Here is a 13,352-nt window from a genome sequence, read left to right as displayed (position 1 = left end):
ATTTCAATCCAAACGACTCCATGAGTGCAAGTGACTGAAAACAGAACTCATGCACTCCATCTTGGGAGAGTTTGTAACTTTTTATCTCTTCAGCATAATTCTTGTGTCGTCTGAGAAAAAAATCCATTAGCTTCAGGCCATTTAAATCTCTTTCAATATTCACAAAATAATGTCAACTCTAACCTTATAAGTGCTTTCTTTTCTAAGTTCTGAACTGCATTCTCTCCATGTTCTCCAAGGGATTGAGTCTGAGTCATTTAGCAGCATATTCAATATGATCCTGTCTGAGAGGTGCAATACAAATGAACAAATGGATGTTCAGTGCATGAAAGTTAACATGCAAAACAAGTATTTAAGGTAATATAGTAGTATATTACATACTGATTGTTAGTATGTTGACATGCTAACACAACAAATCCTGCTAATCTTCAGTTAAAAGAAGCATTTAGCGCAAAACAGCAACACTGCCATCCACCAAATAACCTTACATTACAGGCAAACTAAAAATCACATAATCACATCACATAATGTCCTTAATCCAACATCCTTTCCTTCCATAGATGCCACAACCAGGTTGAAGTCTGCTCACCCAATCCATGTCCTGGAGGCTATGATTGTAAAGTAACAGATGGCTTGATCCACTGCGACCCACTGTCTCAGGTGAGCCAGAACAACGTAATGAAATAATTTACAGTTCTAGGTTTTTGAGACGACTGTCGCTGGAAATGATAGGTCACATCCAGAGGTATCTTAAGTTACACTCAACCCATCATTTGTCCTAACTACCCCTCAGGTATCTCCTATGATTGGCTATATGGAAATTATGGAGGTCAGTGTCGGCGTGCTGGGATTACTCTTCTTGGTCGGCATCTTCGTTTGCATCAGGAAACGTTACGTTCAGCAGAAGAAGAAAAAGCCTGTCTGTGTCCAGGACTCCAATGGGTAAGTTTCTGTGTCAAAAGAAGAAGTTCAGGAGTCCTGAAACCCATTCCATCAGTCCAGATTATGTTTCAAGACAAAAGACTACAGATGTACAAACTGTAAAAACAACTTTCCAGGAGATTCTGAATTAGCAGAAGCTCTCCTGTACCTCTCCTGACCTTCTGCTCTGTGTATCATTATAAAGCCTTTGTGCATCCAGTGGACATCCAAGAGGGAAGTATCCCGTTGAAAGAACCCTGTTGAGAATTTTAATCCATCAGAAACTGGATTTCTTCAATTATACAACTGTCAAGTTGAACTGGGATCTCAGAGGAAACTCTTGGAAACCTGTTTTACTTGCAACTCAGCAAAGTAAAAATTGATCTTACAGAAGTTTCACCATTCTCCTCTGACATCTAGTCATCATGTTTCTTTACAAAGTTTTATCAACACTGATACAGCAAACTGTCTTTGATTAAATAAAGAAGCTATTAAGTAATTAAGGCAGGAATCTGTGTATCTGTAATTCCTCCATTAAGATTAATAAACAGCTTCTTTTTTCACACTCACAGCTACTTCCAGCCCAGTCTGGCTAAGAGCCTCAAAGCCGATAACCAGGAAGCCAACCCCATAGAGATGACCTCATTGGTCAATGACCTTGACCACTCGCCGTTCAGGTCGCTTAGGCCACGAAGCCAGATCAGCTCTTCAATAAGTGGGGTTTCCTCTCAGAAGACGCAGGGGCCTGTTGTGTGCAGTGTTGCCCCCAACCTCCCTGCCAGGCCACCATCCAGCTCGGACAACGACTCCATCAGGAAGAACCACTGGGACATGGACTATGAAGGTGTGCAATCACATGTTTTTATGATTTATGACCGAGCAAACGTAGTGATCCAAACTAGTTTTGTGAAAGAAAAACATTCATGTTTGGTTACGTTCTTAGTGTTTGCCATATATGTAATTCAGTCATAGATGCACTATTATTATGGGCCACAAGCCAAAACCAGACACCTATTGTATTGCCTTGCCCTTTGATCCCAACTTCCTAATGCAAAGTGTCTGGCATTTTTAGATTAAGAAAAATAATAATTAGGGATCCTACATATTTAAAGAACAATTTACCTCATAACCACTGAGGATTTGTACTTTTTGTAAAGGTCACTATTTGTTCAGGGGTGCCAAAATGAATCTTATAGTGGACAAACTTTGGCCTGCGGGCCACACTTTGGGCAGTCCTGAGCTGACAAATAAATCAGCTGGGTCAGTATATCACTTGAATTTATCTCAGATTATCTATATTTGTCATCAAACTAAACTGTAAAGTTTGATATTGAGACATTAAATATCTATCATAAAACTTTACACAGATACTAACAACACTGCATTTAAATGATCACGCATACAGCCATCGATCAAACTGAGACTGACACTTTTAAATAAATAAAATAAAATGTCACCAAGGAGTGAAATATCCTCTTATATTTTGAGGTTGAATCAAACTCATCACTGTCACCCACAACACTATCTGATTGGTTACAGGTCGCAACATATTTCCACTCTGTTGTTTGGTGTTGATAGGCGACCTGTAACCAGAGTGGAAGTATGAAGTTGCAGAATATGTAAAAACTCAAGTAAAGTACATCAATATTCTACTGAAGGAAAGTAATTGGGTAAACTCAGTGTCAGAAGTTAGAATAATAACCAGTGAATGAAGGTAACAAAGATTCAGTGTTTTATTGCAAATATATATTGATTCCAAAAATCAGTCTCCTTGATTACTAATCATAGGTATCGGCCCTGAAATAAACATATCAGTCGATCCACCACTTTTCACTTTATACGTCTTCCATCGTGAACAAGACTAACCCATCTCACGCATGTATTTTTAATTTAAGGTGTCTTTGTCAGCTGTAAGTGGCAAAGTTAATTTCAAGTTAATGGTAAAAAATGATCTAATTGCAGCACTCATCACAGAATCAGTGGGGAAAATGTCAACTGCACTGAAGGGAAAAAAGAACATAAGCGGTAAACTAAATCACCTCGACATTCACTCACACAAAAAGGTCAGGACAGGCTGAATTATTCAGTCATTCAAGGTCATTGTAAACAAGTATTTTAATTGCCATGTGGAGTGGTGCATCATGGGAAACACGGGGCCGCCTGTAGAGTCGTCTGTCAACACATGATGCTGATTAAAATCTGGAAGATGAAACATTCATAGACGAGGCTGATTGGATGTGATAACATCAGGAAACAACACGGTGATGTTTCATCTCTCAGCTTGTCTTCGCCACTTTCTCCTCCTGCGATTGATTCTCTCTTCTTCCATCTATTTCTCCTCTCTTTGGATTGACTGTCAATATTGTATTCCATCTCATTCTATATAATAACCTCCCTCATTCACCATCATGTTGTTTTTTTCTCCCGTCTCCCTCTCTAAATATCTACATGTTTTGTTTTGTTTTGTTTTTTTGTTTTTTTTTAACTTACTCCCTTACTCTCCTACTCTGAATCGGGCTACAACAAAGAATTATTTTCATTATTGATTAATCTGCCAATTACTTTCTTGATTAATCAATTGTTTAGTCTATGAAATGTAAGAAAAAAACAGGTTCATCATTGTTTCTCAAAGCCCAACATGACGTCTTCAAATGAAACTAGAAAATAATCACAGTAAAGGATCTGGAATCAGATGAGCTTTAGTTATTTTTCATTAAAATCAAGGTGGTGAGTTATTTAATAGTTTACAACTACTCATTTTATATTTATTTTATCACTACAGTTCAATTTCTCAATCCCTGTCAGTTTAGTTAATTGTGTTACTGAACAAATGAAATGTGCCTGGAGACTGAAGCAAATCAGAAAATTTTTGTGTTGGTGGAACAACAGTTTTATCTGGTAAAAAAAGATTAAAAAATATGGCCCCTCCATGAAACACCAGCTTTTAGAAAAGGATTTGGTCTGTCCACTTAAAAGATTGCCGATAGAGTACTTTATGTGAATTATTTTTTAATATTTCACATAAATTCAGCTTAATAATACACATTATACACAACATAAAGTAAGTATTATACACATTTTTTGTGCATGAATCATAACCACAATCAGAGATACAAGTAGCTTTGAATATTAATTTAGGGGCACCAATATAGCTAATGATCCAGCCTCTTGAACACCTTTGAAAAGGTGTCATTCATCACATTTATCATCAAATTTATGAAATTAGAAGGGACTGTTAAAGTATTTGACTTCATTTATGTGTCCCTGTCTATCACTCTTTTTCCTCTGTTGTACCTTTCGTCCCTTTGTCTCTCTTCATTTATCTCTCCCCCATCTCCCTCTGGTCTATTTGTCTCATTCTCCTTCCTTCTATCGCTTGATTTCTTTCTCCTCTTCTGTTCTTCTGTCATGACTCTCTCTTCCCTCTCTCTGTCCTCCTTGTCTCTCTCTCACTCCTTTTTTGTGAAGTCTTTTTTTTTTTTTCTCATGTAAGAAATCAATTCAGCTGAGCTGTGACTCATACATCCACTGCTATGTTCTCGAAACAGATGAAAAGAGGCAGATCAGACATCGGTCATGCCATCGCTCCCCAGGCAACGCCTGCCTGGCAGGTCATTCATCTGCTTGACCTTATCACAGAGAATAAAGGACGCATTCCTGTAGTTCCTCACTTGTTATCCAGCTTGTTGTTAAGAAGGGATGGAGGCTGAATCTGCTACACTTGTATGCTTTAGTTCTCCCTGTGACCCTACATCTAAATCTTCTATGGCTTCCCTTGAATGCACTTGACACGTTTAGTGGACAGTTCAAGTGATTCTAAGGTCGATGAGGTTACAGATTCTGGAGTCAAGAAAGTATCAGTCTATAAAACAGTTGCAGGGTGAAGTAAAATGGTGATGAAATAACCAATCACAGAGCCTCATCAAACTGTCAGCCATAATGAAACACTTTATGGCTATCAAATGCTGTGATGGTAAAATGAAATGCTGCTGGAGAGAGCAAGCTGAAAAAAGGGAACGTAGGAGCACTCTTGTTTTACTGAAGGAATACATCTGTAGAAGATATTACTTTTTATATAAAGATGGTCAGCAATTAAATATCTCTAGGTTTGCCGTCACTGCATTCTACTTCACAGCCCCATTAAGCAGCTTTTTAAGAGGTGCATACTTGCAAATTCATGGCCGCATTCACTGCATTTATAAAATACTTTAAAATGATGAGAAATGTTAAAAGATAAAAATTGTTGTAAAGGTTGTATTATAAATGTTCACCATTCAGACAAATGACAGTCAATGCACAGTCTTTGGGTTTTGAATTGTTGGTTGGATGAAGAAAGCAACTTAAAGGCGACACTTTGGCTCTTGGAAATTATGAGATTTTTCAGAAATGTTTTACATTTTATAGACAAAACTGTGGTATGAAATAATTTAAGATGAACATTAATTAATAATGAAACTATTCATTTGTTTCAGACCCAACACCAAATAATGGTGTCACAATAATTGTGTCCTTGGTTAGCCCCTGAACTTTTCAACCTTCATGACTTAAAAAAAGGACATTTTATTAACAAACCATGACTGTAAATTCCTTTTGAGGTTGGTGATTTTAAATATTCATTTCCTAAATTGTATGTTCCTGGTTCTCAAATCTTTCCAGGTCAGCAGCCAAGTGAAACTGAAGTGAACCAGAGCTACTGTGATAAATGCATGCCGAGGTTAAGTTCGATACAAATTATGATTTTTGTTTTCCCTTTAATGCACCATTCAGTTGATTAATTGAAAGCAGCAGCCCAGAGACTGCAAACATTCATCATATAGGTTAAATGCAATGACCGTAACAAATACAAATATTGTATATGCATAGCAGACTATATGTTCACATTTCATGTGGTTTTGAATTAATTTTAGGACAATATATTCCCGCTTGGACTTGAATAATTCTTCATTCATTGTCTATATTTCGGCCCGTGGCAGATACTTAGTCCTCCGCTCTCTGCAGCTTGAGAAAAAGAATAGCTCTATTTGTTTTACTATTTACTGAGCTGTGCAAACTATAAAAATAATGCTCTTTTTCTCCTAGACTTGTGCGAAGTGTGGAAATAAGAAGCAAAGAATGAGAGTCTGAGTTAAATGTTCAATTTGTTTGAAGTACATTATGTCTACAGAGGGAGAGTTAAAGATGCTGCCAGGAAACATCTTCACCATCACTTTGCCTTCCCCCTTTCCCTCGCAACTGCTCTATTACCTTCCCTCTTGTTACCTACCCGTCTCTCCCTTGACCTCAGTCTCTCCCACACTCTATATCATTCACTACTTCTTTCACTTTTTTCTCTACTCTTGAATTTTTCTCAACTCTGTTCCTCACTGTGATTTTGTCTCCATCTTCTAGTCTCTTGATTTTTTTTCTCTTCTCCTCCACCTTACCTCCCTCCCTCCCCCCCTGCCTCCTAAGCTGATCCCTCTTGTGTTTCTCATCTTCTTTACAGTCTCCCCTCCACCACTTTGTCTCATTTTCTCTCTTTCTTTCACAAAACAAGCAGCTGGGAGTCTGCTTAGTATTCTCAGTAACTCAAGTGACAGCAGGAGACTTTTTCTTTACATCGTTTTCTTTGAACAAACTGTATAATGTGCCTGCCTCCTTAGTTTAAGATTTGGGGGATGAAGTGCAGGAATTTGAAGAGGTAATCCTCAAGAATCCTCATTTTGTTTTCCGATTTTTCCTTCCATCTTTACAGCTAAGCACTCGTCACTCCGGGGTGTTCCCTGTCAGTCACACAGCATGAGCTCAGCTGCTACACCTTCCTCCTCTGGATATATGTTCATTATATCGAATGCTTTATTGTTATTACAGTTACTGAGGCGAGCATGGCCGATGCAATACCTGATTTTCTGAACTAATAAAAAAGTCTATACACAATCAGCCACACAGTAACTTTGCCTAATTAAAATAGAATTGAAACTGTAAAAAAATTCAATTCATTAGTATCTTTGAAATGTGTTTCTTTTGTATTATTATTATTATTATTATTATTATTATTATTATTATTATTATTATTATAAAACAATTATAAATTATTATTATTACACTCAAAACAATCAGACTTTGTTGTATTCATAGTATTGCATGTGAAAAGGTTGATGGAAGTAGTGTTACCCAAAAGTACTCCCTTTCATTTTCATTGCCTTTTATTTATTTGTTTAAAGAGGTAATGTGCTTAAAGGGAGATGGTAACATCTACTGAATAACTTACTGTGTAACACAGCAAACATTTAAGTCACATGTCTGATCCGCTGTTTCAACTTCTAGAAGAAGCCAAAAAGCTAGACCATTGTCTACGTCTTACCCAGTATCCTATAAAATTCTAATTCCCAGATCAGTTTCTACATCTCTTGATGGCACCTCTACTTATTCTACCCTGTTTATTACAGCCATGCATAACCTCTACACAGCCAACTTCGGACAAAACTCCAATTTGTATTGCCTAGTTCATTGTCTCCAAACCCAATTTGCATTATTTTTGTGACATTTCAAAATTTTGCTTCAAATTTGCTGTACAATTCAATGGAAACACAGCTTAGGTTTGTATGACCAAAAGTTCGACCCCCCCAAGGGATTTAAATTTGCAGTAATACAAACCAAGACACAAATCCTCAGAGTGTAGAAGCTGCAACGAGTGAATGTAAAAAAAAAATGGTCACCATAATTCAGTTTAAATCAGTTATCAAGAAGTTGCATGGAATTGTTCCGTCTATCTGTAACATTTCACCAAGTCCAAGTACCAACAGTACGTTTACTGTTTTCTTCAATGATGCTTTGAGCACACTGTTTGACACCCTTTATGCAATTGCAAATAAAGAATGTTGTGGGTAACGCTCTGAAAGGGACAGTCTGAATAACTGAAGTTTGAATCGTTGCAAGGTTGTCAAAAAGCTCCACCGGCTAACTCAGAAAAACAACTCTCCAGCTGCCACACAGTCCTCCCGTTGTTAAACCTGCAGGTCATCAAATGGGTGTAACTTATGATTCAGAATTTTCACACAGAAAAGGACAAGATTTATCATTAAATAACAGTTTCAAGGTTGGGGAAAATATGTGATTAAGTGTAAAGAGCAGACACACAGGGAGGTACAAAAAGCTGGAGGAGCTTATCATGAAGGATGCCCTTGAATTGTCAGTGTACGTTGATTATAATTCTGATTATCTAAGAAGAGATTATTCTGCTTTTGCAGTCATTAGAAGTCTGGATCAGTCTTGTGCCTGTAATATTAAACTGATGTGCTTCCCCTTGACTTTAGGACACTGAGCTTTCTTTAGACATCCCCTCTCCCCCGTTCTACTAATCAAACCCAGAGCACTTCAAATCCACAGTGAAGGATTAAATATGCAAATAATCAAGTCTTCTTCAAACCCCCCGACTTGCACAAATCCATCCTAAACACCCTACACAGCCTTGACTGTCCTAATGTTTATTAAGATTAATCTATCAGTGACATTAAGTGCTGATTAGAGTTGTTTGTCCAGTCTGAAAGCTGAAAAGTGAAGTTCTTACTCTGATTAGTGTAGACAAACACTGGCATAGAGTAGTGTATGTCCTTTAATACAGATCACCTTCATATGTCCAATTGTAAGCATGGGGGGCTGCCTTACCTAAAATCATTTCTTTTCTTGATAAGTTGATTACAAGTTGTGCAAGAGTGATAATAATAATAATAATAATAATAATAATAATAATAATAATAATAATAATAATAATAATAATAATAATAATAATAATAATAATAATAATAATAATAATAATAATAATAATAATAGTCAGTATACAATCTAGCAGATAAGAGCAGAAAAGGTTTCATATGGACATGTAGTCCTAACACTTCACCCTATCCTAACAAGAATCGGGACACCCAGACATGAATGCACAAATAGGAGGGATGGGGGTAAGTGGTATGGGCAAGGGGTGTGTTGGGATTGGTACTTCTTGTCCTCCAGAAAGAAATGATACGTTTATTTTCCAACTTTGAAATAATCCGCAACTAGTAGACGTGAATAATATATGGGGATGAACCACTCTGATGTTTCTTTTTCTGTCCTGTCATCTCAGTCTATCCTGCAGACCCTGACTACTACGGCCGCCCAGCAGGCCAGGAGTTCCCCCAGTTTGACATCGTAGAAGACACCTACTCCACCTCTACCATGGAGTCCCGGCGGAACTCTCGATTTGGTGGCTTTCCGTTCCCACTGGACCGCTGTGACCGCCGCGCCCCTCTACCGCCCTGCTACAGCAACCAGAACCTGGACGACTTCCTGGGTCCAGACGGGCTTCCTCTTCCCAGCTCCCAGTGCCCCAACGAGTACACCGCAATCAGCTACTACCCCACCCAGCACACCCGCAGCCTGGACAACGTCTCAGGAGGCTACAAGAGACTCAGCATGCGTCTGAGCGTGGCTATGCCATCGTATGCAGAGCAGGCCAGCCCACCACCGGCACCAAACCCTGCCCAGCCTCAAACGAGGCCAGCAGGGCAGAACCCACGCAGCTACGACGGGTCGAGCATGGTGGAGAGCGATTATGGGAGCTGTGAGGAGGTGATGTTTTAAGACACAGTATTGGTTAAAAGCCTACGTCTTTTTTTTGGCAATTTGCGTCCATTCCAATGATTACATGGAAAACTAAACAGTAGAAGTACATACAACCATATCTTCTACTCCAATCTAAGGCAGCTTTATGTATAAGCACACTTCTCAGATGGGACTTTTTTAAACTAACAGCAGCTCAGCAGTCTCTCACTGTGAGATCTGAGTCTTTCTTCTCCACTCTGATAGAGATGAAAGCACCACATGAAACAATAGTTCAGATGTCTTTCATTTGTTTGACTTTGTGGTGCAGTCCTGCTGTGCCTCACTAGACGGGGGTAATTCAGGACTCCTTGGTTACAGCTGCAGAAGTTCATCCCTTTGTTGAAGAGATGCTGCCAAGAGCACTCGTTAACATTAAGGTCGTTTTTAGACATCTTGTTTTTAGACAACAGTATTTATGACTTCAGTGTGGACGGTTTCCAAATGAAAAATGAGGCGAAACTCAAGACTTTTTCAACTTGGGAGAATGTGACTAAGAAGAGGAATTTGCTTCTGAAACATGTCCATAAAACTGTATCTCCTGGATTTCACTTCTCAAACACTCACGTCCAACAAGCCAAACGCTCTAAAACCATCAGTTTCAGGCAAACTTTGATAACAGTATGTTTACTATGCAGCGTGATGTGATTGAATGTGCGACAGCAGACATGAGAAAAGCCGCTTCCATGACAGTGGCCATTAGGCCAACAACGCTCACTCAGAAATGCCTACCTGATGAAATCCCGATAAAGAGCTTTGATGAGGACTGTTGCATTGTATGAAAGGTAAATCACCAGCAGGGTTTTAGCATATCCACATTCTGCTGTGTGTTTGTGTCCATGTGAAATGTATTTGCTCATCAAAGAACTGCAAAAATGTCAAACACACAGATTTGATGTGTGTCTAATATTGGCCCATTATTTCAGATCTGAAACGTATTAAAAATGACATTTCATGTAGGACAAATATTTCACTGAACTCTTAATCTGCTTAGTGTTGCTGTTGTTTATTCTTGCTGTCTGTTACAATGAAGGGGGCTGGATCCTCATAAAGAACAAAAAAAAAGATGAAAGCCATAAACAAGAGGGACAAGGTGATGTTAGTCGTGAATGTGAATGCGTATTTTAACTTTTAGTGATATTAGTGCTGTTCCCATACTGTTAATTCTGTAGATTATGAATTGTGGATTTTTATCAGTGTGAACTAGATTACAGTATTTTCTTTGGAGGAGACATTAGTGTTTGTGATCAAGTTCAGCTCTGCAGTGTTGCTGCCCTCAAAGATAAAGGGAACACTTAATGTGGGGCAGTTTCTGCAGCAGTGAAGAAATGTCTATGCAGCCATTTTATATGGTGTAAATATGCAAGCCTGAGATAAAAGAAATGCTTGTTTTGGTCAAGAACTTGTGCAGAACGCAGCATATTGAGGGGAGAATGTGTTTTACTGGATAGCAGAGACTCTGTTTAGCTTGAACAGCATTTTCTAAAATCAACTGTATGACAGTTAGCAGCCCAACAATATTCACAATTAAATTAAAATGTAGACTACTTTCACAAGGGTTTTGGACTTTCCCTGAAAAACAAGTTCTTAAGTAGAGCATATCATATATATATATATATATTGGTATTGGTGTACATGCTGTCATTTTTATTTAGTTAACACATTTGTGGGATCATTTTAAAAACTGTGCGTGTATCGGCAAATATATCCATTTTGGTTATTTTTTACTGCTTGCTATCGGTACTGACATCAGCCCCCAAAAATGTGTTCCAGCCAGGCTCTAATTTTTAGTAGCTGTAAATTAATTTCTGCACATTGACTATTCATTTCAGCTCTTATCTCTTATTTATCGTTTGAGTGATTAAATTGTTTAATCGATAAAAGTCTAAAGAAATGAAAAATGTATTCCATGACTTGCTCCAAAATTCTCTGTTTTAGGATTATGAGTATGAAATGTTTGATGTAAATGAAGAAAACGATATTCAAAATTTGAGAAACTGATATCAACATAACATAACAAACATAATGTGACTTCTTAGTTTATGTTGAGCCACGACAAACTAAAACCATAATCGATTAAAACATAATTTCAGGTCTAAAAGAATTCATGCAGTGTTTTCTGATTAACTGAACCTTGGGGAAACCTACTGTGGAAATCATGGATTGTCCCTGTTTTAATACTTAAACAAACATACAGTATGACAGCCACTGTGTTTAGATACAATGCACGTTAGCATAACAATGACTGTCAGCGTGTGATTACACAGTCCACACAACACAAAGCATTCATCAGGTGCTTTGTGAATTCCAGTGCAGATCGACGGCTTCAGAGATCAGATCTAACAGACAAATCGGATTTTCCAGCTGTTTGGATAGTTTGTGTTTTGGCAAACGACAGAGCGCAGGGTGAATGTGTACACAGTGTTTACTGCTGCTGCCTCCATGTAAACGTGTCAGGGATGCAGATGATGCTTGTGATATCAAAGCTTGCGTCAACTGAATTTGAACACGGCTCCTGGAGCCTGGGCAGATAAACAAGTCATGAGGGCGATGCTTGTACTAGAAAAAAGGCATTTGTTGTAACGTGTGAATGGACATCAGGGTTTTCACAGGGGAAAAAAAGGCTTTACTGTGTCTCTGTCATTATTCTTGAAGTCCTAGCTGCCATATCGCTCATCTGGCACCATAATGAATTCAAATCAAAGCACACTCTGCAAATATGATAACATATTTAGGCACTGCTGTTTTTACTGCAGTCGCGCTGCGCTGCTGCTGAGCTTTGGCACCATATCTGAAAAGAGGAGAACTGAGAGTAATTAGACTTCCGTGGCTCCCGCAGTATAAGCAGCATCCTGAAGTTTAACAGATTTTAGCAGTTTATCTGATGCACACAGTCCAGATCATGTTGTCTGAAACAGGAAAGCATAGAGCATGTTTTACAACGACAACAAACAAGACAAAAGAAGTCACGCAAGACACAATAAATACCTTATCATCCAAGCAGAGTATCCTAAAATGTAATAAAAGTCATCAACAAAGCAACTTTTACCCAGGCTGACTAAATAAACATTTTCATTGTATAACTCTGTTCCTGCTGTTGTCAAATTAATCCCATTTTGGTGATCTCCATTTCAGATTTGTAAGTTTTTAAATAAATCTGAGAATGTGTCAGTAAATCCTTTTTAACTGCCATAGTGACATTTGCTGTGGGTTAATGTAGATGTCTATCACTGGTGTTTGAACTGTGACTGCTGTTTTGAAACCACATTTTTCCAATCTGTTGTACAAACTAAAAATGTATAATCTGCAGATATCTGTGTTGCTGTTGTAGTTTGTGCAGAATGACTTCAGTTGAATGTAAGTTACTTTTGTTTTCATTCATAAAGTTTATTTTTGTATCAATGTGGGCCTCCCCATGTTTTGCTCTGTTGTTTCTCTGTGAGAGATTTTATTAAGATGCCGTCTTTCTGTTTTGTTTCTCAATATTGTAAAGAGAATATGAATAAAGATATTATCTTCCATGAACTGATTTAAGATAGCAGACCTCTTGCTGTGTCGTGCTTTTTCCAGCAGCCTTTAAAATAGACCTGGTTTAAAAAAAAACACTCACAAATGTGGGTTTCGTAACTGTCTGGAAGGAAGTGAAAAACTTCTCCAGACAGGATTAGTGTTATCAGAGGAAATCATGGGTAATTTGAATTTGCCCATGCACATCGGTGACGCAAGTCACCCAGGCAGTAAAGTCATTTTCTGGGCTAGTCTCAAACACATCAACTGAGAAGTTCACTGAGGCAAACAGTTGGAAGCCTGATCAA

General features: G+C 38.2%; 1 protein-coding gene across 8 annotated transcripts in view; it reads left to right on the top strand.

The window, feature by feature from the left end:
• fat2 (FAT atypical cadherin 2) overlaps positions 1-13,075 on the top strand; it is a 150,797-nt gene extending 137,722 nt beyond the window's left edge. For 7 of the 8 annotated variants that reach the window (XM_037076689.1, XM_037076686.1, XM_037076688.1 and 4 more), the window contains 4 exons: positions 561-660; positions 794-942; positions 1,494-1,765; positions 9,023-9,519. In XM_037076689.1, the coding sequence (XP_036932584.1) occupies positions 561-660; positions 794-942; positions 1,494-1,765; positions 9,023-9,519 (1,018 nt within the window). Of the gene's footprint in view, positions 1-560; positions 661-793; positions 943-1,493; positions 1,766-9,022 lie in introns of all 8 variants that reach the window. The other variant, XM_037076687.1, reaches the window with a different exon arrangement.
• Positions 13,076-13,352: the final 277 nt, after the last annotated feature.

This window comes from Acanthopagrus latus, chromosome 18, assembly GCF_904848185.1.
Source record: "Acanthopagrus latus isolate v.2019 chromosome 18, fAcaLat1.1, whole genome shotgun sequence".
Taxonomy (NCBI): domain Eukaryota; kingdom Metazoa; phylum Chordata; class Actinopteri; order Spariformes; family Sparidae; genus Acanthopagrus; species Acanthopagrus latus.
Note: the sequence above shows the minus strand (reverse complement) of the source record. Positions and strands in the feature narration are given on the sequence as shown.